Source organism: Carassius auratus, chromosome 17 (genome assembly GCF_003368295.1).
Source record: "Carassius auratus strain Wakin chromosome 17, ASM336829v1, whole genome shotgun sequence".
In the NCBI taxonomy this organism is placed as follows: Eukaryota; Metazoa; Chordata; class Actinopteri; order Cypriniformes; family Cyprinidae; genus Carassius; species Carassius auratus.
The window spans coordinates 15,970,583-15,997,879 of record NC_039259.1 but is presented as its reverse complement, the minus strand read 5'-3'; the positions used below and the strand labels follow the sequence as shown (position 1 = coordinate 15,997,879).

At 34.8% G+C, this 27,297-nt stretch overlaps 1 protein-coding gene across 17 annotated transcripts in view; it reads left to right on the top strand.

Annotated features, from left to right (window-relative positions):
- Positions 1 to 21,121, top strand: part of nrxn3a (neurexin 3a) — a 231,977-nt gene extending 210,856 nt beyond the window's left edge. For all 17 annotated transcript variants that reach the window (XM_026286067.1, XM_026286074.1, XM_026286076.1 and 14 more), the window contains 3 exons: positions 6,453 to 6,624; positions 19,410 to 19,499; positions 20,783 to 21,121. In XM_026286067.1, the coding sequence (XP_026141852.1) occupies positions 6,453 to 6,624; positions 19,410 to 19,499; positions 20,783 to 21,099 (579 nt within the window). In that variant the 3' untranslated portion in view covers positions 21,100 to 21,121. The remainder of the gene's footprint in view (positions 1 to 6,452; positions 6,625 to 19,409; positions 19,500 to 20,782) is intronic.
- Positions 21,122 to 27,297: the final 6,176 nt, after the last annotated feature.

Here is a 27,297-nt window from a genome sequence, read left to right as displayed (position 1 = left end):
GTTCATTCAGAAATGTCAGATGTCTTTTGTGAGTGAAACATGTCAGATTGTTGTGTTGTTTCACATGATGACTTGCAAAATGTGGCAGCTGCAGTAACCATGGAAACAACTGCTTGGGGGTGACGGGGGTTAGAGCAAATGTCTGCTTTGAAAATCAACTGTCTCTGAAACTGCCTAACTAAGCTTTATGCCTCAAACATCGCCAAAGTGTGGGATTACTTTCAGCCCACCATTCGGGCTCCAAAGCCTGAACCCTTGATCACACCGCCCCTCTGTTTGTTAGGGTGAGATCAGGTAAATATGCAAACGAATATGATTTTTAACTTCCAGAATCAAGTTGTTCCACTCGTTTCTGAGAATTTTCTTGGGGAAATTCTAGTTTATGGTTATCCTGTCAGTTTACGCTCTAAGCTAAATGCCCATTCTGCATCTCATTAGCATATTTTTTATTTCATTTGCGATTTGAATTAGTGGCTAGGAAGTATGAGTTGTGTTTTAACGACATGTAGCCCACATAATCAGATTGCCCCCTCCGGGTAATGGTGATCTAATTACCAATAAAGTGTAATGAACCATCAGAGTGTAGATGATTTTTTGACGGCTTGACTTTCTCCCTTCAGTTTTCCAGTTGCACTGGAGAGAAGAAACAGTGGTGCATGCCGTTTCGGCACGTTTTGCAACCCACTTCGCCCTGAAATAAGCTCCTTCTGGTTCTGTTGACAAAGCAAATTAGAAAATTGGAAAAAAAAATCACATCTCTCAGCTTTGCTTTGGTCTGCAGAACGGATCTTTGTAAATAACATCTAGTGGACGTCGGCCCAAGGTGGAGTACTTTATAATGTCGCAGAGGGCTGTTTAGATAACATTTTGACTGATCAGCATCCGACGCAGATGAAAGACAAATGTCTTTGTCTTGTGACCTCCCTGAGGATGTGGCTACTCATATTCTGCTCACAATGACAGCTTAAACTCAGTGTGATAGGCAGCTGCCTTCCTTTTATTAGTTTTTTTTTTTTAAGTTATGAAACATCTGATCCTCTTGACTTCGCTTAGAATCTTTTATATGTCCTGTATATTTATATTTATACACTCAAGGTCTGTGTGCAATGGAAAGATGAAAAATTCTACTAGACGGTGTTGTAAAGTGCTTTGCATTGTACTCTTTGGGTTGTTACCTGTAGACCATAAATCATTATCTGAATGTGTTTCACATCCAAGTGTTTAGGACCTTCATCATTTTTTTATTTTTTTATTTTTTTTTTGCTTTAAAAAGCAAGAAAACAGAGCAGCGCTGTCCTTGAAACACACTGTGATATGAACCACTGAAGGCCGTTCAGTCTCAAACTCACCGTGCAATTTACCTTTTCAGTTGTGTGTTTGTACTTTTGAAAGAAACTTTGACTCTGTTTACCGTCAGCAAAGTTGTTTCATAATGGTTCTCGCCCCATGTTGTTTTCCGTTTGCCATATAAGAGTGTCGATGTAGCAAGTTCTGGGTAGATTAAGTATTGTCTGGCAGCTGTCTGTGTTTTGTGGACCCGATAGCCTTGGCAGCCAAATCAGCAGCTAGCAGTGAATTAAAGAGCGCTTTCTGCCTCATCAACATGTTTGATATCTCCATAAACTACTCTGGAAACACAGCAGCTCTTCAACGCAGATGTCCCATGGACACCAGGCTCCCTCGAGATTTCGCCTTTATCAGCAAACCTAATTGAAAGGCTGTGGGAAATTGAAAATCTTCTGTCGGTAGTTTAAGTAGCAATGAGTGACTTGAAGGACTAATTGTCGTCGGTTTATTTGAGTTCAGTTCCTCGACTGGATGATGGTTGGGTTGTTTAAAGGCATTTTTAGATCTCGTGGTTATGAGTAAGCTTTCATTCTGTTTAATAAGGCGTTTGCAAGTGTCAAGCTGCTGAATCTTCAGCCCTCCGTGCTGGTCTAATTAGTGCGCTAAACACAACATCATAAACACAATTCCTCGCGTTCTCCATAATCTAAGGCAAACGTGTCAAATAATCAAACCCATATTGTTTTCTCAGCTAACACTCTAAAACATATGCAGTGTTGCAATTGCGCGTCCATTTTGTTTACTTGCTAATTTTCCATTAAATGTATCCCACAGCTATTTCTTATTCATTTTGCACTTGCTTAATGACACGCCGTGAGACACAGATTAAACCAAAAGTAATGAAGTTGTTCCGAAAAACATTCCGCGCTATTTAGCGGCAGACTTGAAAATATCGACTCTTATATTGATGAAACAATCAGCTACGAAAAACTGTCACTTCCATTTTCTCTTTACTACCAATTGAGAAGCATCTTTCCTTATCAGCTCTCCACAGAAGGGCACTCACAGGGGGAGAAGGTTCATCTTTTAGCCACTTATCAATTTGTCCAGGTGATACAGTGGGGCAAACCTCTTTGCTCCTCACACAGCAGAGGAGAGCCACAACAGCACAATTGATGACTCTAATGATTGGAGTTTGCATTCTGGAGCAGGACTCTAACTGTCTGGCTTTCAGAGGAGCATGTCGCAGAATACAAAAAAGGCCACACTGGCTTTGTTCCTACTGCTGTTGGTGTATTACTTCCAATTTTTTGATGTTTAGTTTATCCTGAAAGGCATATCAAAATGGCGCATTATAATAATTTGATGGAGGTTAACAACATAACAAATGAAGTGGCCCATGGAATAAAAGAGAGATTCAATTATGAAAGGGTTTTAGCAGTAGAGACTGCTGCCGTAAACACACCATAACTTTAATGGATCATTATCCAACATAGAGACAACGTCTGATGAAATGATGAATAATGAATAAATTTGCTCTCTTAATGGTTCCAGATTTGTGGGGTTTGTTTATATACTTTTAATATAAAGATTTAATAAGCCTTGATTGTTTGCACTGTGTTTGCAAAAGGAACAGGCTTTCTATTTTTATTTTTTGTCTAATTTATTTGTTTAAATTTTCTGCTTGTAAAATCATTATGTGTCCCATTGTTTCAAACTCATTCTGGCAATCAGTATTTATTTTTTCCTCCATGTCTTATTCCAATTCAAATACAAAATGTGTAATTTGGTGTGCAAATCATTTTAGACTGTGTCTGCAGCAGAGTTGTATATGTTGCTGGGTACTTTTCAATAATGTCCTAAAAGCGTCATCCAAAAGTATTAAGTGGCATTCGGCCTTGTATTTAAATTTCAGGATTATTGAAATTTATTAAATAAAAGTTATGTAATTGTTATAAACTGATTAAAATAAAACCAGCCTTTTTTAGAAGGAAAAAAATATATATTAGCATAATGTGCATTTTGGTGTACTGAACAAGAGAATCATAAAACATGTTTGACTATGCATGTGTTATATATATATATATATATATATATATATATATATATATATATATATATATATATACATGCATGCATGTATGCATGTATGTATGTATGTATGTATGTATGTATGTATGTATGTATGTATGTATGTATGTATGTATGTATGCATGTATGCATGTATGCATGTATGCATGTATGCATGTATGTATGTATGTATGCACGCACGCACGCACGCACGCACGCACGCACGCACGCACGCACGCACACATTTTTTATTTTTTATTTTTATTGGTTATTTCAGGTGAAATTGAGTAACCAGAGAGAAAAAAAATCTTATACATTATCATAATATTGATTCAAGATCATAAAAAAAGTATTTGTTTTTACCTTGAATAATTTTTTGAAAATAATGATGAAGTGCATTCAACCCAAGGAAAGGGTTTGTAACTTGATGGTGATACTAATCTACATATTTATTACTTAAATGTATTTCTTTCTTTTTCTTTCTTTAAAAAAGAAAGAGTTAGAAACCGACATGAATGAAAAGATAACATGTCTTCTTTTCATTGATCTTGACCATCTTTATTTGTCATGGACCCATAATAGAAAAATTGCACCGAGTTTGTTCTGTATGCGCTCCCTCTTCCTGTATGCAGCGCTGACACGATGCTCAATATAGTGTGTGTGTGTGTGTGTGTGTGTGTGTGACAGACTATTTCCTTTCATGTATCACTTGCTCAAAAACCAAGAGTTTATTTGTCCTTTTACCCTCCTGGATACTAAGGCATTGCAGTATTGGAATTGGAACTTGGAAGGGGGGTGAGATGGATATATGAAAGAGAGTGCAAGAGAGAGACACATAAACTCTTTGATGCTAAATGTAAAAGAGTGTTTCTGTGATCAAACAAGTAATACAGCAGCAAGAGGCTTCACAAAGTGAAAAGTAACAGGGCGGTTAGATATTTCATAGCACTGTGTGTATGTATGTGTAAGTCTGTGGAAACAGATTTGGCAAAGTGCTCTTTATGTGTTTTGACTCATTTTCAACTCATTAATGTTTTATAAGAGGGCAGAGATACGTTTTCTGTAGCTTTTCATGCAGAAAGAAAGGCTGGGTTACATAGTAATGTATAATCCTCCTTCCTCTATAAAGACGGTCTCAATGGACTTGAAGTATCATTGAACACAAACACTTCATTAAGACTATACCACACATTGACAAGCTTATGCATATCTATCCATTAAATACATAAATAAATAAATGCACATAATATAGCCATAAGCTCCATGAGGCCATTTACTATAGTTAAAGGAGGCATTGCATGAAGTGGAACATAAAGAAAACAATTATTTGTAATAGTAATTATTATTATGTATGTCAATTTAACATGTACATTTTATATAATTAAAAAAAGCAAGATGGTGTGTAATTAAATTAGATATCTTGTGAGGCATTATTCAAATTATATTTGACTTAAACAGTGTTGTAAAATGTTCCACTCATAGTTTATGACTCTGAACAGTGAGATGCAGTATTTTTATATGTAATTATCATTATATATAATTTTGAATTCTGAATAAGCATATGTACATAATTTATCTAATATATTTTCTTAATAGGTAAAAAAAAAACTACACATTATTTAGGCAGCCTTTATTTGTTCGAAAATACAGTAAACAGTTATACTGTGAAATATTATTACAATTTCAAATCTGTTATGTGTTTTAAATAATAGTTCATTCCTGTGATGGCGAACCTAAATTGCAACTACTCCAGTCATTATTGTCACATGATCCTTCAGAAAGCATTCTCATATGGTGGTTTTGAAACATTTCTTAATATTGTGTTTGAGAACTGTTATTATGAAGATAGTTGAAAATTATTATGCATTTCATGATTGTTTGTTTAATAGAAGGTAAAAAGCATAGCATCTTTTTGAAATACACATTTGTTTGTAATATTTAAAATATTCTACTGTTGCTTTCTTTAATGTAATGAATCTTTGTTAAATAAAATAAAATAAAATAAAATAGTGTAGTGGACATGATTGGGTTCCCTGGCATACCAAACATGAAATCAGTAGATTCAATATCGATATCAATAAAATATCAAGTCAATATCAATAAAACATTAGGGTTAATTAAAGACATAAACCAGAAGAATATGCACAGCATTCCAGTCTTTGGGAAAGTCTTCCAAATGAACTTGAGAGAACTGGCCCAGATTTCTCTCAGGGAGATTTTTTCCTTGATAAATGCACTCTGTGCTGATAAACATCCCCCTTGATACAATTTATCATCTGTTGTCATTTTCCATGCTGCAAGAGATAAGAACAACACCAGATTCGGTTTAACATAACCATAAAATATATCCATGCAACCCACAGGGCTCAGGAGGGGGGTAGAGAAAGTACGCTAGAGAGGATGAAACGGTTGCAGAGAAAAGAAAAAAAAAATGCTTATTTAGATGGTCTGAGACGGTCAATTGACAAGGGTCCAAAATCCAAACCAACTTAGGCTGGTTTCCCTCAAACACTTTCAAAACACATAGTTAATTCATGACATTGACGATGGATGAAACATTTCCTCAATGCTTCCTGCTCCACCGATGCTCATTGAGGCTGTGCTAATTAATTTATAGTGGGAATCTTTGCAGCTACATTTGCACACAGCCTCTTGGATCCATGAGGACAAACACTGCACACCTTCCTGTTCCATTAATCATTCTTATCTCTTTCTCTGTTTTAGCTAATGCTATTGATTTAGTCCACTTTCACTGCATTATGTAAATCAATGAGCCAGATTCTTCACCTCCAAAGACGGGGGGGTGCTAATGGCTGATGAATACTTCTCATCAAGCGGACAAGTTTATCAGGGGTCACTAATGCTAATAGATTATTCAGGATCCTGCTAGAACAAAAGCAAAGCAAGAGGTGACAGATTTCAAGGGCAACTGCGTCGTAAAAAAAAAATCATCAACACAGAATAAATGCATCTCTTCACTAAGGCAAATACAGGAAAAATACAAAAGGTGAAACTGAATGGCAAGCATCACAAAATTGACCTGATTTCATCCCATATGTTTGTTGTTAATGTAGATGTTTTCTCATCCTTTTCAGGAGCAAGGCAAAATTGGAGTCACATTCAACATCGGAACGTCTGACATCACTGTTCAGGAGAGCAGCACCGCTGTAAATGACGGCAAGTACCATGTAGTGCGCTTCACCCGAAATGGGGGCAATGCTACACTTCAGGTGGACAACTGGGCCATCAATGAGCACTTCCCCTCAGGTAAGACCTCTCACCGACCGCTTCAACCTTTGGCTTATGACATCAAGAAGATGTATGGACAACGCACAGAACTGGACAGCAACTGCTTTCGAGCTATTTCTAAAGTCACTTTGTCTCCCCAGTGACTGTGCAGTGTACTTTCATTTAGCAACATCCTGTGAGCCTCAGTCACAACAATACCAACAAACAGTACATTTGTAGCCTCTCCTATTTTTCTAAATTGGATTTAATTGTCAATTAGATTTTTTTTCTGGAAAATAATGGCATTTTGTTTTGCCGCACTGCTGTGTGGGTTTCTGTTGAAAGCATTGGAAGTGGTGTGGAAGTAGCGGATGAATGTACTTTTTAATTTTATTTCTCATTTTCATTATTATTATTTTTTTCAATATATTTTAATTAGTCATTTATTCCTGTGATGGCAAAGCTGAACATTCAGCATCATTACTCCAGTCTTCAGTGTCACATGTTCCTTCGGAAATCATTCTAATTTGCAGATTTAATGCTAAAGAAACATTTCTTATCATTTTGTTGATACTTGTTTGATGTATATATTTTTTCAGGATTTTTAAATGAGTTGAACGTATGAAAAAACGGCAAGTAATTAATATAGAAACTTTCTAAAAATATAAATAAATAAAAGGTCACTTTGGATAATTTTAATGCATCCTTGATGAATAAAGGTATTAATTTATTTGCAATGACCCCAAAGTTCTGAACGGTAATATACAGTAGTTTTGTTTGTTTGTTTGTTTGTTTTATCTTGTATTATATTTTTATGTTTTTGCTGTTTTATTTTTTATTACTTCTAAGAAATTAGTTAAAGAGTAAAAGGAATTAAATCTCTTTTTATGTTTTGGCTGTTTTATTTTTTATTACTTCTAAGAAATTAGTTAAAGAGTAAAAGGAAAATAATGTACCAGCAACATCCCTTGAAGGCAGGTTAGTTCAGTCTGCAGCCATCTTAATAACACCTCAGGCTGCTATTTCCCAGGCATGCAAATACAGCTCTTATCTAATGAAAAGGGAAAGACTGCAACTTCCAAACATTATATTTCAGCATGTCACATCAGCTGTGTATATCTCTTACATCTACAATAGCGTTCAAATGGTTGGGATCATCAAGATTTTGATTATTTTTTTTTTTTTTTATGTAATACTTTTATTTGACAAGGATGCATTAAATTCATCAAAAGGGGACAGTAAAGGTATTTATTAATGTCACAAAATAGTACTATTTTATTTTTTCATTTATTTATTTTTTAAAGCTGTTGTTTTGAACTTTTGAATATTAAGCAGCACAACTGTTTTCAACATTGATAATAATAAGATATGTTTCTTGAGCAGAAAATAAGCATATTAGAATGATCCATGAAGCATTATGTGACACTGAATACTGGAGTAATGGCTGCTTTACCAAATTACATTTTAAAATATTTTAAAATAGCAAACAGTTACTTTTTTATAATATTACTGATTTAAATGCAGCCAACCCAAACATTTTAACTGTAACATAAATCTGAGTTTATGAATGTCTGCAGCATCACACTTTACAGTGTAAAAAACAAATAGGTATAAATGAATATTAAATATTAAATAACTTCTAAATGGCTGTGATAATATTGTCTCACTGTTTTTTTCAAGTTCAACTTGATGCCATAGTTTAATGATACCCAACCTGGTTCCTTCCCCTCAGGCGGTTTCTTAATAAAAAAGATTTTCGTTTTTCCATTTTCCTACCATATCTAGCTTTACATCTCTTCTCAGTTAAAAGCAAGAGCAAAGGGGGGAAATCATGACACAGTCAGTTCCTCTAAGCTCACATTTTACTCCATTTAGCATGATTGGATAAATTGGGGAAAGTCGAGAAGTCTGAAACCTCTAAGGTTGTCATGACTTTATATATAAAAATCAAGATTAGTACAAAAATCATTGAAAGGAAAGCAGTCTCAGTGATTTACTTGGATAGCATTAGAGTAATGCGCTATCAGTTGGATCTTTTCTGTAATGCGTGTACATGGAGTACAGTTCATTTTGTGAGAGTATTAAGGAGAGATTGTACAACGCGAACTTCCTCCACATGTTTCCTCAGCTGGGTCACACACAAGAGACACGCTTTGTTGAGCATTATCGCTACTGAGCAAAATTATAAGAAATTCTAAACGATGCAAACTTTTGTATAATTTTTTAAGGAACATGCCCATGCAAATCCAGTGTAGAGTAATTTGTCTTGCTCATTACACCAATGTGTCCATTTTTTTCTGTTTGAGCATCTAAGGGCATCAGTTTGTGTTCCTGTCGGCGCTGAATAAACCCATTTTATGTGGCCAACTCTACTAATGCACCCATTTATCAGTCTGCCATTTGTATGAATGATATTAGGCATGACAAATATATGCAGCACCGTGTCGCGGTGCTGTTCATATGGATGCATTATACAGAAGTCAGCGCCTGCCTGTTTTTAGGTCTAAAGTTTCATTTTTGCCAACATGGGCATTTGCAGCAGACTCACATAAGAGCTGGGGAAATATATCACTGAGATTTATAGGTGGCATGGTGGTGTAACACTTCTATATAAATGTCAGCAAAATTTACTTTCTCTGCCAAAGTTTCAACATGATAATAAAATATTTATATATTCAGATGGCCACCTGCGAATAGAATATGATTACGCTTCAAGACAGATGTCCCCTCATGGCAGGCTGCTCTTTGCTTTGGCACTGATTTCCTTGTAATGTTTGATTTCTCAATTCGATCTTGTCAGGAGGTTGATGAAGAAATATATTTGGTCTCTTTGACGGAGCTGCAGTTCTCAAGTGATATTGTGAGTTTTTGGTGCGCTGCCATGCTCTCTTTTGTTTAATTTGCAGGCTAAATGAAGCAGGTTCTTGAAGACCCATGGAGAGCGCTGAACTGTGTTCAACATCTGTGCTTTATTTTCTTAATGCATCAAAGAACTAATGCCTAATGGTTCTGCCACATCGGTTCCAGAGCTGTGTTTTTGCCAAGTTATTACACCATACCTTGCTGCGCTATGCACTTACAAATAGCGAGGGCAAGTTAGCTTGTTGCATCTTTCAAGCACACTGCCCATTTATCTCCCACGAGTCCCAAGAGGTCAAGCAGAGATGTCTACTGGGCCGCAAGAGTGGTCACCTAAAGTTTATGACTGTCATTACAACATAACCCGAGGCCATGTGCAGAATACTCAGAGAACTTTACTTTAAGAGTAAATTGTGCTGCGCTTGTCTATTCACTTTACTAGAAATACCGTGCCTAGTGCCGCCACATGTCCTAATACAATTCACACACCCTCCGGTAACGGCTAACAAATATGAGTAAGCATAAGACGTACTTCTTTTGCTTGTATTCCTCATCGGTTGTAGGCAAGGTGTGCTTTTTTGACTGGATTTGCTTGGATTTTTCCAGGAGATGCTGAAGGGAAATTCAACGGCGTCTATTATTTAGGCTGTAGCTGGCAATCTGGAGTTGAAAATCAGCACAATCTTCTCTCGTTCCCTTCACTTTACCATATAATGGACTTACGGAGTGGAAATGTAGTTTTCTAACTCACTGCAAGAGCCAGATAAGCAACTTCTTTTCAAGGAACTGTACCTTGGACTAACAACTGCAAGCTAGAAGACATTATATTTAGAAAACCACAGACACTAAGTCTTGTGAGGAATTATCTCACGTGGCCACTGATATGCTAACCGCAGTCAAACACAAAGAGTGTCGAATAGTGTTGCACAAGATCTATTTTAACCCTTTGGAACAGAATTTAAAGTGATTCTGATTAAAATGCAGCTGTTTAATTCAGAGGTAAGTAGAAGATGGTGATTTTGAGCAACTTCCAAACTGCCTGACTGTACTGCTGTCGTTTTCATATTTTTATTTTAGCCTATATATAAGAGGCAACCACAAAACGTATCATCCGATATTGGGGATGTTTAAATTTAGCAGTATTTGTTGATATTAGTGTTTAAATGTTCATGCAAATTTCTGTTTTTTTTTTTTTTTTTTTAGATCTACATTACCTTATTAATTTATTTAACAATTTTACATGCTGATATGGTATTAATTAATAATATTATTTTATTCATTTTAATCTTTTTATTTACATATTTGTAAACATTTTACATATATTTAGCATATTTAACATACATTCAAATTTTTTACTATAAATTGCTATCATCTGAAATTATCCGTAATAATTAAAGTATTTAAAAAAAAATAGTATAGTATAATTAGATTCAATACATTATAGTGCTGATACAGTTATATTTGTTTTTAATTTGTATTTAATGTTATGTCTTAATTTAGTTAGTTACAAAAGTATACAGTTGTAATGCTGGCACCACTTTATTTGGTTAAACCAAAATAGGAATTAAAATAACCTGCATGGTAGCGGTGAGGGAAACGGAAAAATCGCCTTTTCCTTACCAAAATATAGCAAAAGCAAATGGAATCAGTCCAAATCTTTATCACTCTGGCTGCAGCCCTGAACTGTCCCACACACCCCTACAGTTTGGCAGGAAATGTCAGAGTGTGTCAATCAGACGGCAGCTTGATGCTATGTTCAAGAGACAAGCGTATTCGTGGGACAGGGGTTACGACAAGGAACACGGAGGGGATGTTATATCATTTTTGACACACGTGTGCTCAATATGATGGCTCAACGGTGTGTGTCCTTGTCTGCATCTTTATGTGTGTGTGTGTGTGTGTTAGGAAGAAGATGACTTCTTTCTTTATGGCTGTGCAGAGGCTTTTTGATGTCCCTGTGGCTGCTTTGGCAGTTCCAGGACCCAGGCTGGGTAATAGCGAATGACAGCGGGGAAAATGGTAGACGATTATATGCGATGGGCGCTGCCATTCTGCTATAGCACTGACAGGGGCTCAGACCGCCATACTTCAGTCAAATCACCGTATCATTTTTGTACCATCAGTGAGGTTGGTAGAGATATTCAGTTCTCTCATTTCACATCTTTTGTCACACACCCTGCTGAAAACTGTTAGTCCAGGTTCACTTCATTCACCATGATACTCTTGATTTACACTGCTAAAAAGTACTATTCTGATACAAGATTTATTTATCTGCTTTGTATTTCTTTAAAGTTAAAATAACTATATTTAATATGTAATAAAGCACAATCTAAAGAAGCTTAATTTTCATTAAAAATGGAAGGATGAATGATGAATGAAGAAATTAGTTAATTAATATGTGCACAGCACAATCTCATATTGGTGCAGCTTTCTGGCTAGACTGGATTGTAAATTTAAAAGAAGAAAAAAATACATTTAAAATACATAGTGTTTTTTGTGCTGAAATACCACATGCAAATATGGTGCAATGGTTCAGTGAATTAAATTATTCATATATATATATATATATATATATATATATATATATATATATTTTTTTTTTTTTTATAGAATAAGTTCATACTGTACAACTGCATTTTTTATTTCCACACTGTAAAATTCTAGTATAAGATTTACTTTGAAATATTTTTCATTCAGAAATGAAATGGTTAATTGCTGGTAAATTTTACAACAAAGAAAAGGCAACACACTGAATAAAACTTACTTTAAATAAAGTAAGTTTCTTTAGGAAAACGAATTAAAACAATTGTGTGTGTGTGTGTGTGTGTGTGTGTGTGTGTGTTTATGATTACAAAAGAGATCATTTGATGGATAGATGGATAGATGGATGGCTGGACAATTCATTTGGAAATTAAGTTATAAAGTATAGAATATTATAACATAAACACACACACACACTTATATTCCTCTTCTTTACTCTACTTTATTTATTTTAAATTATTTGCCAATCTTTTTGATTATGATAAGTGTGAATCCATTAGATGTTTTTTTTTTCTTATTATTCTTCATCTTTTTCATAAATGACAGTTACAGCACCATATTATGTGTGAATGTGCAGAGATTGAGCTCACAGGTGTAATCATATGTGGTTACCCCATGCTGTGTCATCCCTGTTGTTGCTGAAGCAAGCTCAGAAATGATGTTTTGGGGTCCCATGGTGCCTTGCGTCAGGAACACCATTTCAGTTCAGTGACTTTTAAATCAGCATGTTCTGCAAGCACGCATAACATGTCGTGCCACCTTAATGCTAAAGTCTGGATGGCGTACATGATGTTTCTGACTATAAATCCAAGTTTTTTTTGTAACCCCTCTCTAAGGTCGCCTATCCTTTCTTTTGTTAAAGCATTATAGAGATTTCTCCCCTCTCTCGTTCTGATTCTAAAGTCTGCTTCTTCTTAATGTAGTAAGTTTCAGTAAAAAGAGCCTGTCCTCCAACAAAAAACGACCATACAGGTCGTTTGTACAAGCATTTATTACGACCTATATTTACGTTTTAAAGTTAAGCGCCCTCTAGCGGGCGTAAAAATAATTACAGTATCGCGTTGCGTCTGTCGTCATGAATTGACTTATAACGTCATTACCAATCAAAACGCACATTTTTTCAAATGCAATGTGTGGGCGTTTTACACCGATCTCACGGTATTTCCTACATATTTTACTACTGTAGGTGGCTTATTCGTTCGAATGACCACACCTAACCCCACCCCTAAACCTAACCCTCACAGAAATCATGCTAAATTATGATTTATTGAGCATATACATTTTCGTGCACGTCCATTCCCTGGGATCAAACCCATGATAGCATGATTACATATCAAGGTATAACGCAATAATCTACTAACTGAGCTACACGAAACGCAAACCAGAGGGCAAATAAAAGAGTACAAAACATTAGTATGGAAACGACCTTTTGCCAAAAGGGGCGCAATTGTAGTATACGCTCTGATGGGTCGTATTTCAGAGATTTGGACAAACAACCTATACAAGCGTATTGGTTGGAGGACAGGTTGAGTAAAAAAGCCCCACATGCTCTGTCTGCTTTATCCTCTTTTTATTTGTGCAATCCTGTTTTAATATGAATGAGTTTAAATGATCCTTTTTTTTTCATATGACATAAGATAACCAAATGTTTTTCTTTCTTCCTTGAGCATGTCTTACCAGAAGGCAGTTCGGAAGTTCTCAGAAACCTCCCGTTAATAAAGGAGGAAATGTTACTTAGCATCCCAGAAGCAACATAACATCTACAAAGACCTGACCATCTTCTGTAATCTGATGAGTCCCATAGTAGTCAGCAACACACATTTCACGATAAGCAATCCTTCTTCTTTTTGAGTGCGAATGGAGCCGGGCAGCTTGACTGCAATGCAAGAAGACAATTATCTTCCAAAACAAAAAGACAAGATTGCATTTTTGACAAAGAAGGAACCTTTTATCGCAAAAAAAGATTCAAGACAGGGTTCGAATGTGCGAAATAGATACTTGTGTATCCTATGAGCCAAATACAATTACTAGTATCAAAAACAAAATCTTTTGCCCTTATAAATCTCTCCAGAGGGGGAAAGAGATAAGCTTTCAATATGAGCTGTCTTTCTAATCCCACGATTAAATGAAACCACCAAGGATGGTTGGATAAATGTTCCCACTTTCATTGTCTCCTCAGTTACTGAGGGACGATCCTCTGGAGTCACATTTCTTATTTGGGGATGTGTTTGGAGTTAGATAATGTGCAAAAAGACTCTTTCGATTGAGATACAAGCCAAGTAGGAAGAGTGCTCTGGGAGACTGGAGAGGGAGAATTAGACAGAGTAGAGTGTTTTAAATTTCAAAATTTCTCCTTGTCAAAGTTAAAGGTGTATTAAGTGTATGGACAGAGTGACATATTTAGTTCTTTCAGATATTTTAGTGCTCATTTACCTTGGCTTGGAATGAGAAAATGATGCCAACTGTATCCCGTTTTGTGCCTTTTTTGACTCCCTTTTTACTTCCATAATGGAATGTATTTTGGAAAGAAACAATATTTGGTATGCACATATAATTAAAAAAAGTAGGCTTGATGTAGATTTTAATTTATTTCACATTCCCAAATTGATTGCACGGTGTGAATGAAAAAATATTGGTCTATATTTTTTTATAATAAATATTTTTGATAATAAATACATTGGACCCACTTTATATTAAGTGGCCTTAACTACTATGTACTTACATTTTAATTAATAATTTAGTACAATGTACTTATTGTGTACATACATGTTTTTACATTGTACTTATATTTAAAAAACCTTACCCCTATCCCACCTCAACAGCAGCAAAAGTGCTTTACAATACAATATGAACACAATGAGTACATTGTACTTATTTTTTTATGTAAGTACATATTAGTTAAGGCCACCTAATATAAAGTGGGACCAATACATTTTATAGTTTTTATTCATATTTAGAATAAGCTTTTATTTATTATATTTTCAATTTGTATTTTATTTTTAACTCAAGTTTAGTTTTAGTAATTTTATGTTATGTCCTTTTGTCATTATTATTCATTTTATGATTTTTATCTGTTTATCCTGATTTTTATTTAATCTCATCTTTATTTCATTTATCGAAAAGGATTTTTCATCATTTAATTTTAGTAAACAATAACAACACTAATAACAACACTGGATAACTATTGCAGTGACATATATACACACTTCTGTAAGTGGATTAGGCCCCTAAAACTTGTCTTCAGGGTTTTTTTTTATTTTTATTTTTTTGCCTTCTCTCAGTTAATTTTCTCTCAGAAAAAAGACAAAACAGCAATTTGTCACTGTAAAGCACAACACAGTAGTGTTTATAAGGAAATTTCATTTATAGTTTTTTATATTTATTTATTTTTTGGAGGCTCAAATAATACTTGGTTTCATGCAAAAAGCTATATTTGTTTTTAGCGAGACGGCAGTGGCGTCCCGTAGCAATTTATAACTGGAGAGAACAACTGCACACAACACTGCTGGATTACAAAAGGGGAATGTTCGCAATCACATGGTTGTTCTCATTAATTATTTTGAGTTGTTGTTATTAGCAGCCTTTTCCACAGAGAGAGAGCGTCGCACTTATCATGTCTAATTATACAAAAATATAACTATTTCTATGAAATATCTCATACATTTCAAATGTGGCAGCAGTCTAAGGTTTCTTTGGCTTGCACTCGTGGTACCACAGAGCCATTAAGGGTTCCTCTAATTTAGAATTAAAGGGAATTAAAATGCAGAGATATCTCACATTCTTGTATGTGTTTGTGAAACTTAATCACAGTAGGAGTAAAACTCCCCCACAGCGTGTGATCCTGTGCCATGTTAACACCTCCTAGTGCTGTTTCATTTTCAAAGAGCCTTTCATGTTCTCAGGAGTGAGAAAAGGTGTCATGCCCTCTGTACTGCTGGATCAAAGCAGCACAATTCCACAAATGACTGTGTACCAGGCAGTCCTCCAACCCTAACCCCACTGTCCTGAAAAAACGGCAACAAAGCTCCTAAAATATTATACATTTTTGGTTTTGGATATAAAATCATTTGGTTTATGTAATGCTTAGATAGGCATGAAAGGAGAGAAGAAAACAGAATTAAGGCACAATTCAGGCTGAGGTTTAACCTTCATCTCTCATACACCACAGTGTAGATATTTTAAAATATATATCTCAGTGTTATTGTAATAAAAATAAATGGAGTCCAATGCAGTGTTACTTATTATACTAATTATTTATATACTATTATAGTACTTAATATTTTTTGAATCAGCTTTTATTTAATAATTTTGGTTTTTAATCTTATTTTAGTAATTTGGTTTTAAATATAACATTAATTAATTTATAATTATTTTATATTTTTAAGTGATGTCAGTAATTTAAATAGTATTAAAAATTAGTTTTATATATTAGTAAAATTTATTAATTTAGTTTTTTATTTAATATTTATATTGTATTTTATTAATTTATGTAATTATATGTTCTGTAATTTTTATTCTTTTATTTTTAAAGAAATGTTGTTACTTTATTTTTAAATTCAGATTTAGTAATTTTAGTAATTAGAAATAGTATTAATAATATTTTTTTAGTAATTAGTCAAATTTGTAATTTTTTTAAGTATTCATTTTTTCATTAAATATATTTATATTGTATTTTATTCATTTGTTTTAGTAACGTTATGTGCTTTTTCATTCTTATCCTTGTTTAAAAATATATATCATATGTTACTTATTTTATCATTTAAGTTTTAGCAGTTTCAGAAATTCAGGTTATTTTGGAATTGATTTCAGCTTTATTTTAGCAATTAAGATCATTTTAATAGTTTTAGTTAACAATAAAAATGCTGGCCCAATGTTGTTTTGGACCCCATTTACTTTGTTTCAAACTATTATTTAAGAAAACTCATGTACAGGTGAGTACATGATGACAGAATTGTAATCTTTGGATGAAATATTCCTTTAAACTGTAAACTGTATATGAGGTTTATTTTTAGGATCCAGTGTTGTGATGTCTATAGCCAAAGCTCTGGATGAGCCCATCTTTAATGAGTTTCCACCATCAGACCCTAACACCTCAGGAGTGCTTAGAATGATAGCAGTTGACATTTCCTCTCTTGAGGATCTATTTAGAGCACAAAACATTCTCTACCAGGGTAAAACTGAATTTGGGGCTTGGGAATATAATAGTAGGGAATGGGGAAAAACTATGTGTGTGGTGCGTGTGAATTTGAGAGAGGTCATGGCCTCAGTTTGCAGTACTCTCGCTTTCCTCTGATAATAAGCATCCCATTCGCTCTCTCCATCTGCTCTCTTCTTGTCCCACTGCCGTCCCACACGTCCAGTGCTTGCGTCCCCTGCTAGACACCTGCAACATCTGTCTGAGGTGCTCCACATGATTAAGTGTCTGTACTTGTATCACAAGGATTGCAGGTTAGGTCACACGGATGGCTTTAACTGGGGTTAGTCTGACAGTGCCCCATTAAATAGACAGTATCATTTGTGTGTCATTTATTCCGTGGCAAAATACTAGATAAAACTGTTGTTTCAGTTATTTTTGTTCTGCAATATAAAAAATAAAAATAAAAGAAACGGGAATTTCCAGCAGAGGACTTGAATAGCTTGAATCTAAAATGATCAGGGTGATTTTGTTTGGGCAGTGCTTCTGCATAGAAATAATAATAATAAAAATAAAAATAATATTTTTTTTTTTAGCTCTAAATGATAAAAAATGTAGTAATTGGGATTCACACTGGGGCACCCGCTTTACACAATGTTTTTCAGTAACTATAAAGTGAAGCATAAAATGTATATAAATTAAAACATAAGTTAGTAAAAAATAAAATTAAAATAAAAACATTATTTTTTAATTTTCTGATTTAATTTTAATTTGAAGGTTTTTTTTAGTAATTGTTTTCAAATTTTTAAGTTAATTTCATTCATTTTTTTATTTTCATTTAACTTTTTTCATTATTTTATTTAATTTTATGGTTTTAGTTTCATTTGAAGTTTTAGTTCTGTACACTACACTCTAAAATTACATTCACATGCATACATTAAATTAATTTCTTTTTCTTATCTTTTTATTTATTTTTATAAACCTTAAGCTGTCAGACTTTTTTGGTGGACAGCAATCAAATAAATATATGCATGACATATATTTGTTTTCACTTGGATATTCAATTCAATCACAGCCTTTCCGACTCATTCATTCATTGCACAGTAAATTACATTCCGATGTATCGGCCCTAATTTACCTGTTGTTCCAATACCGAGTGACATTCTGTCTTCTGCATATCAGTAAAGAAGGTACTAGTAGGTTACTGGTAGAGTTGTCCCAGAACTCACCCGTCCCTTTTGTGCGTCACAAAAGTTTTATTTTGTTTTATTTTGTTAGTTGGTGTTCTTCTACCTCCGAGCGCTTGGGCTTCAGAAGCGTGTGACTCGTGTTCCCAGGTTTTGAGGGTATTGGTTGGGCTTCCTGCTGTCTGAAGGCAGCTCTGCCAATGATGGAGGCTCCCTTTAGGCTGGCCCCCTGGTACACCCCTCCTTGGAGTCCTGAAATTTGGCTCACACAACATCCTGCAGTGGCGTGCCACCCTTAGCACTCGAAGTCATTGTTGTAACAGCACGACGTTGCGGCCCCCTGTCCTCGAATGACATGCAGAACCCCTCTGATCAGCTTCCTGCTGTGTATCCACAAGCCCACAGACACATGGAATATCAGCATGGCTCTTTGGGCTTGCCATTAAAACAAACATCCCCAGACGCATCTCGTGAGTGGAGGCCCGCGCCTCGCTTTTGCATCCCATTGGTTCCAGCTCATTCATCAAACATGATTTCACAACTATATAATTTCCGTGGCTTTGGAAAACAGAAGCAGCTGCTGTCTAGTTCTTGTTTGTCAATGGTGCTGTATGATTATGACTATTGATGTGGTTTTTCTGTGTGAAAAATTTTAAATATTGATCGGCATCAGTGGCAATCACATAAATGTGTATATAATTATAAGTATGTGAAGCATGAAAGAGTGTGTGCTGTCATCTTTTGATGGATAGATGAATTGACCGCAGGCAGCTAATCTGCTGGCATTCATTACGCATCTCTTACAGATGAACCAAATTTATTATAAATATGTTTTTATCAACTCTGGTGATGATTGATATAATTACGAGCGAAGATGGAGTAGACATGCAGTTTAAATAGTGTTTCATTACTGGAGGGGAAAAAAGAAAATTAACTGATGATGAACACAAACAGCAAAAAAAAAAAAAGGACATAAATTTACATGACTAAACTCTTCTAAAAGTGTTTAAATAACTTAAAATATTAAATATTGACAGAAACTGTAATAATGAGTATTTTAACCATGATTATTGGTTCTTAAAGATGTCTTTTAAACTTCCAAGGTAACAGCGATAATGAGAGAATTCAAATGGCCAATAAGAAAATTCCTTTCAAATATGCCCGGCCCGTAGAGGAATGGCTTCAGGAGAAAGGTAACTTCCTCCATTTTAATTTTAATTTTTTATTTTAATATATATATACTGTAGATTTTAAAATTTTTCTTTAGTTCAATTTCTTTATTTTAAATACATAGATAAATAATTATATTGTATATTGTGTTGCACCCATCACATTTTTGTTTTTCTTTTTTTCCTTTTCGATGCTCATTGATTTTTGAATTCATCTTTAAACAGACTAAATAATACATACATTGTTTAATGGTTCAGTATTGGCCTAGTAAACCTTTTATGAATGTTTTAAATGTAAACATTAAAACAAATTAACATAAACATAAATTTCACTTGACTTTCTGGCTGATATAAAGGAAGGTGGACAGACAAGGTTTAATGAAATACAGGAGCTGTTGCGGCCAGCAGCTTGTGGCTGCGCAGGAAGTATCATCTGAGAAGAAATCGCCAGCATGATTATTGTTTCAGACATAAATTGCATATCATCAGGAGCCCTCCTCATTATAATCACTACTCAAGAAATTAGGTGAAGGGATGATTGTTTATTTATTTACTTCCTTTTCTTTCTGAATTATGATCTTTGTCATGCTGCAAAGCTTTTATTCACAACCACAGAATATTTTGTCTATTATTTAAGACGTATGACAAAACATGTTTGAAAACAATGTTTCATCTGTCATTCGTTTTTAAAATAGCAACAATTCTGCATTAATTGTATTCATAGATAATTGCTAGAATTTTTCCTGCACAACTAATCCTTTTAATTTTATACTAAATCAAAATGTATCCCAAATAATAATTATCTTTTGTTATTTTTTTTTATATTGGATGCCCCACGAATCAGTGATTTGTACATTATACCATGTGTTTATAACCAAGACATTTTTTCAGGATTTTTACAGTAAGAATGGCTCTATCATGTTAATCTTTCTCTTATCTCAGAATGCATTAATATGCCAGTTATAAGACATTTAGTTTTTAAGAGTATGGGTGATCTTTTTTCATAAAGACAATTATAGTAAAACTTACTGCAGCCATCATGAGCTTGTAGCTAGACTCATTCAGGGAGACATAATGTGTCTGGTTTATAGTCTGGCCCTCCAAATGTTTACGACGTGTCTCATGGTAGTATAACCCTGAGCATTTCGGATGAAAATTAAGCCATAGTGATCCAGCACAACCATCTAATTCTTTGTACTTTGGCTGGGTAGGTTAAGTGATTAAAAGAGACAGGAATCTTGTTGCCGAACAATATATTTTGTGCTCTTATAACCATGAAATGTTCTGGATCTTTCTTACATCCTCAGGGCGGCAGTTAACGATATTCAACACCCAGGCCACAATAAGAATTGGTGGTTCAGATGGCAAGAGGCCATTTCAGGGCCAACTCTCTGGACTCTACTACAACGGTCTCAAAGTGCTCAACATGGCCGCTCAGGGCAACCCTAACATCAAAATCAATGGCAGCGTTCGCCTGGTGGGGGAGGTTCCCTCCGCAGGTTCAGCCAGAACCACGGCCCTCCCCCCGGAGATGTCCACCACCTTTATCGAGACCACCACCACCATGTCCACCACCACCACGAGGAAACACCGCACTCCACCCACAATACAGGTACGATCCTAGACTCAAAAGCACAAATTCAAATAAAGACTGAGACTGAGTCATACAAGTTAGTCATCTGAAGGCTGTCCAAAAACTTCAGCTATTAGTGTCCAGCTGCTTTTCTGAAATTTCATGAGTACTGGGGCACATGCCTGCCATAATCTGTTTTAATATTAATTCAGATAAATTGTTGTTCACACGCTACATGTGCAATTCAGTTTTTACTGAGTTTTGCTTGACAAATAATAGCACACATCTGCAATTTTTGCTGTTTTGTTTCTTACAATTGGCTACAAATACTCACCTCATATAGTGCTGTTTTTTTTTTTTTTTTTTTTTTTTTTTTTTTATAAAATATCTTGTTGCATCAATGGATGAATTATGTCGCCTGCTAAGTGCTAACACTTAAGTGTTTACATTTTTTAAAGTTGAGTACATTTTGATTCAGACTTTTTATTGTTTATCAATTTATAGTTGGGGTGTGAACTTCCCTGTTCTCATAAAATTTTATATATATATATATATATATATATATATATATATATATATATATATATATATATATATATATATATATATATATATATATATATATATATATATATATATATATTAGACTATCTTTATCAGAATCATTATAGTTAAAATCATTTGTGTGATAGGGTCTTAAGAATGACTACAATTTTTTTTTTTTTTTTTTTTTTTACTTTAGGTCTAATGAGTGATTAAGTAATTTAATTTGTAGAAGATCAATTGTTAATTTCTGCATAATTGTAATTTATACTCCTATTCTCAGAACTTTTTAAAACATAATTGTTATTGTCCTTATAGTGAATGGTCCTTATAACTGATTTTAACTTGTCATTAATTTTTAGCATAAATTGGTCTACGACTGATTTTCCCTTGCTAGGTGGTCAGACAAATCTTCAGACACGATTTTAACACAATGCTGTGTTTATGCGACTGGCATGTGTTTTTGTATATGTGCCTATCTCCTCATCATTTCTGATTTGGGGACTACACCACAAATAACGTCTGGCACAGATTTACAATTCAAATAAATGAGGACCCAAATTTCCTGCAACACAACATGGAAAATAAATCTCCGGAATGGATTTTTGGGTGGTTTTCTGCACATCTACACCTTCCATTCTGCAGAACGTCTCAGTGCTGCTGACAACGTTCTCCTTAATTTATTACGCTCTCAGTCTGGTCCAATGATTTCCAGTGAGCTTATTTGTCAAGCTTAGACCTATTTCTTTAGCTTTGAGTTTGCAGATGCAAATTTAACTGTGGTATTGAAATCAGAAACAATGATTGGACCATGCCCAGGTTATGTATATCACATATGTGGACAGGGTAAACACATTACAACAACAATACGTTGTGTCTGTGTGGGATGTAAACTTATAAATATGCAAAACAGAGGCTTTTTGTTTCATTTAGGAGAAGTCACTCAACCAGATGTGTCTGAATTATTTTCCAACAGTATGCAAACAGCTTGCTCCAGTTAACACGAGCGCAAGCAGTGTCCACGACTTAATTGTATTAAGGTTGAGAGCCTCTCTGACACATATTTGTTTTCATGTTTTTCATAACCGAAGAGAATTGTTTATAATTCTCCACCTCCTTTAGATAAAGACATAAGAGCAGGCGAACAAAGCTTCATTCGCACACTCTTGACAACCAAACAGAGTGTTGCCCACATAAAGTTTGACCGGGAGCCAATAAAACACTGTGGTTTGGCGAAATGAGATTAGACTGGCCATTTCATAGGCATCCTGGTACAAATTGAGCTGGTGGAAGTGATATTAAAGCCATCAGTCTCATCTGTGTCTGAGGCACATTTTGGCAAGAGTCATTTGTAATCGTGAAGCCCCCACAGTTGACCGCATGAAGAAACTTTGCAAATGACTAATGCTATGACAATTGGCGCTACAAATGTTTTCTTTATCATTTGTTAAATTCGCATCATTTTGTATCAAATTTAATTCAAGTAATTAAATTTGTGGAAAATGAATTGTTAATTGCATCATAATTGAAAGAAAATTTGAAACTGTTCATTCATTCATTCATTCATTCATTTACAATTATTTATCATATAATAATTTACTTATTCCAATTAATCATAAAACCATTTATAATAATAAATATACCCCCCCCCCAAAAAAAATACATTTGATTCTATCATGGCCAATGGTTCCACACACTTCAATCAAATTATTTGGAAATGATTTATTCAAATAATTTGCTTTAGTAAATTAGTATTTGTGTAGAGATAACATGTTTCCATCCTGTGGAATCATGATTTAATCATACACTTATAATAACATACTAGCAAGCTAAATATAACTCTTTTTTTTTTCTTTTTTTTACTAGCAAGCTAAATATAACTCTTTTTTTTTTCTTTTTTTTTTACACACAAATGATGTTAGACATTGGCAGGATAAAGATGCTGCTGATTATCTTTAGCACTATACCAGTGGAGTGGATATTTTATTAAGACAACTTGAATTAAACCCAATTCATTGAATCAGATGAACCCAAGCATATGCTAGACATCACAATGGTAACTCGCCCCAAAAACACCAACATAACAGAAAATATTTTACTGTAATATCAACTTAACAGTACATTAATCATTAACAAGTCTCTCTATTTATTTAATACTTTATTTTAACATTTACTCTCCCTGTCTAGGCCTGTGGAAAGCATGAGCTACTGATTGAAACATCTTTCAAAATTAAAACATAAAGTTAAGCCGAAGAATAACATTTCAAATCAGATGCATGATGCAATCTTGTTTAAATTGATTTTTTTTAATAAACTGAACAGCATTAAATAAGCATTTTCAATGTGTTAATATAATTGTTTCACTGATTTATACATGGAATAACGGAAATATATTTTATATTATTTTTGCATTGTTGTTCATTCCTATGTGGTTCAAGGGATATTTGTCTACATGAGTAAGAGATTAGAGATGTTTTCAAGTTCATTTTAAATTTTATTTATTTTATTTACTTACATCAATGGATATTGTTGTAAAGCAGTAATTTTCCATTAAAGTTTTTAATTTAATATTAAAACACTTGGTGGATTTGTGCTGGTCAGAGAAAGTTTGACTGAGGATACGTTTGCACGACAACGATGTAGTCAAAAACAGAAAAGTTTTTCCCTTGCGTTTTTAAGAAGTTTCATGTATGCAGGACAATGGCTTTAAAAGGATTAGCATTTACACATATCTTCGAAAAAAGCCAAAAACACTGTATTACATATGCCAGGTCAGTAGTTGCGTTTTCAGTCACCCAAAACGTGTTGTTATGTAAATGAACAGGCAAAACACATAAAATGTGTATGTTTCCCATTTTTGGCTGAAAATTTTGTCGTGTAAATTAGCAGTGAAACAATTTTTCTTTTTTTCTTTTTTCGGCGTAGCATTAGTTCTGGCAGGTCACATGAGTCAAGCTTGCATCTGCTGACTCTCAGCTTATCCACATCTTATTACTTGCTCAGGAGCAAATTACCCTCCTACATCCCCAGCTCCTCCTTTCATCACAATCAGGATTTGGCTTTCTGATATACCTTGTTTATTGAAACAGACTCATTTTAACTTGAATAATGTTGTTACACTAAAATGCCATTAAGAAAATTAATGATAACAGTAATGATGCTACATTTTGTTTTTGTTCTTTTCACCTGATGGGGGTTATTTTTACCCAGCATTTACCCAGAACAGTACCATACCGCCAATCCAAACTGTATGCTAGGTTTCAATTATTTTGACAATAGTGGTCCTGACAGAACTAATATTATTCTCTGCTCATTCAACCATTGTTTCTGCTTTTTGCTCTTCCATGGTGTCCTCTATCTTCATCTTGGGCTGATAGAAGACTGTTAATACAAGACCAAATCTATTAAAAGACTTATTTTGCGTACCAGACAATATTGTGTTGATAGGATGTCGGCATATCTGACAGTGCTAAACGTGGCATCCCAGTGCACAGTGAACCACGGAGATGGACATGTCTACTTACATTAAAGCTAAGGTTGACCATTTCTGACTTTAGCTGGAAACCATAGATGCTCAACGAAGCATCAGACCGCATTACAATCTGAGCACAAGCAGACAAAACGCATGCAAACGATGCGGTAACGAGAGAGCATGCGTCTGCCTGGAGCAGAGCAACGCTTGAGAATAAAACAATTCTCTGTGACGCATTCTGGAAAGCACCACTGCTGTGGGTCTTGTTTGGCTTATGTGGCTAATAGATGTTTGAGAAACCACAGCCATAGATTGTTATCTGATCTAATGAACGAGTCACAGTTACATATTGCGTACGAAAAGGTGAAAGACGTGTGATGGTATTAGAGTGAGTCATTTTGCTGGCGTCACTTAACGTGGACTGGAATTAAGCTTTTGGGAATAGATGATAATACACCCACAGTTGTTTCCGACGTGTTTATTTATGTATTCATTTTTTAAATCCTCGTCCCACGTTTATTGGCCCATCTTTAGATTCAGGCGTTCATTTTAGTCACTAGTACTCTGTTAAGGTTGACGTTCAAATGAATAGTGTGTACATTTTTTTTTTTTTTGACATTTTCATTTCCACGTCACCGCAATGACAAAATAGCTAAAAATCTTCATACGGCCAATAACACATCATCAAAATGGTTTTTATATTAAAAGAAAATTGGCAGTAAGATGTCGGGTGATGAGAATGAAATGAGAATTAAGAGCGAATACAGGCCTCGCACACAATCATGAGGATGAATGGAGGATTGTAGGTACTCGAGTGCAATTGGCAGGAGGATTCTCATTAATTCCGATCAGTCTAGTAGGTCAACAGGCTGCTGGTCATGTTTGCTTTCTCATATTAATTTGTGCAAACGGGATCAGTAAACAAGTGGTCTGTTACAGTTGGGGAAGGAATATAATTATAAACTGCAATCCCCTATATGTATTGTGTTGGGACGAGAGCTCTATTTTTAAGACATTTGCATTGGCATTGAACTGGAACAAGGTCTGCGTGGTTTATTCGGCTTAATTAAGACCAGGGCTTCGGAGACGTAAAGAAGCCAAGCTTGCGCGGATCTCAGTGTAGAACTCTTTCGAGGTTTGCTTAAGTACGCTCTGCTGTTCTTCAAAGAGATCCGCCTGGAAGAGACGTCTTGAGAGACAGATCACAAGGAAGGGTTTTTCTTGTTTTAATAATGTTTAAGAAAGGTGCAGAAACCGAAAAGATGTCGCTAAATGTGATTTCTTGGCTTATGCTGACAGAAGAACTATGCAGCATGTTGAGACAGCTTTAGAAAATTAGAAGCCCAAAACTTTTTTAAAAGGAGTAAAGAAAATTAGGGAATTGAATCTCTGATCATGTTCAGAAGAATCCCTAGCTAGACGGTTGTCATATTTAATGTGGAGAAAGTTTGTAAAATTGACTTTTTCTTTACCTCAAGGTCTATCTTTATGTCATTAATGAATCTGAAATTATTCGCCAGGCTGGCTTGATGGTAAACCTCACACATGAGGGGTGTGTTTTCCTCTGGGTGTCTGAATCATTGATGTAAGGTAGGTTAATTGAGCTGCACACATTTTCATATCACAGGGGTGGAATAATGATATGTATTTCAAGGCAGCAATTTCATTTCATGTCTGCGGAAAGCTCAGGGACTACATTTGGTCTCCCATGTCCTTCGGCCTCTAATAGGAGGGATTTTGGGCGTTTATGGTCGTTCCATCCCAAAATCATCAAATCCTTTTCCTTTGCTGCACTGCTAAAATGTAGTACATTAAAGAACCGTGTGCCAGAGGGGATCAAACCCTTAGTGAGACACAGCAAAGGATTTTCTTCGAATTAGCCCACTTTCAGCTATGTTGTCATAAGTGCTCTATTTGCTTTAAACAGGATCCCAGACAGAGTGATTTAATGCGCTGGGCATTAGGATGGATAATGCATATTACGATATTGTTGATTTTATTAATGTTTCAGCTTAACTTTGTGTAAGAGAATAATGGAATAAGACAGGACTTGACGTCCCTGTTTTAAAGATGTTGTAAATGTTAACGATAAAGCAACTGAAGAGGACACATCTATGCATTTGAAGCCATTTTTAAAATGGACTTGCTATTTTAATATTTTAAAGAAGTTGAAAGTTTAAAGAATGAAAATTGTTCCTTGCTTCTGTGACTTTCTTTCATGTGTGGAACACACA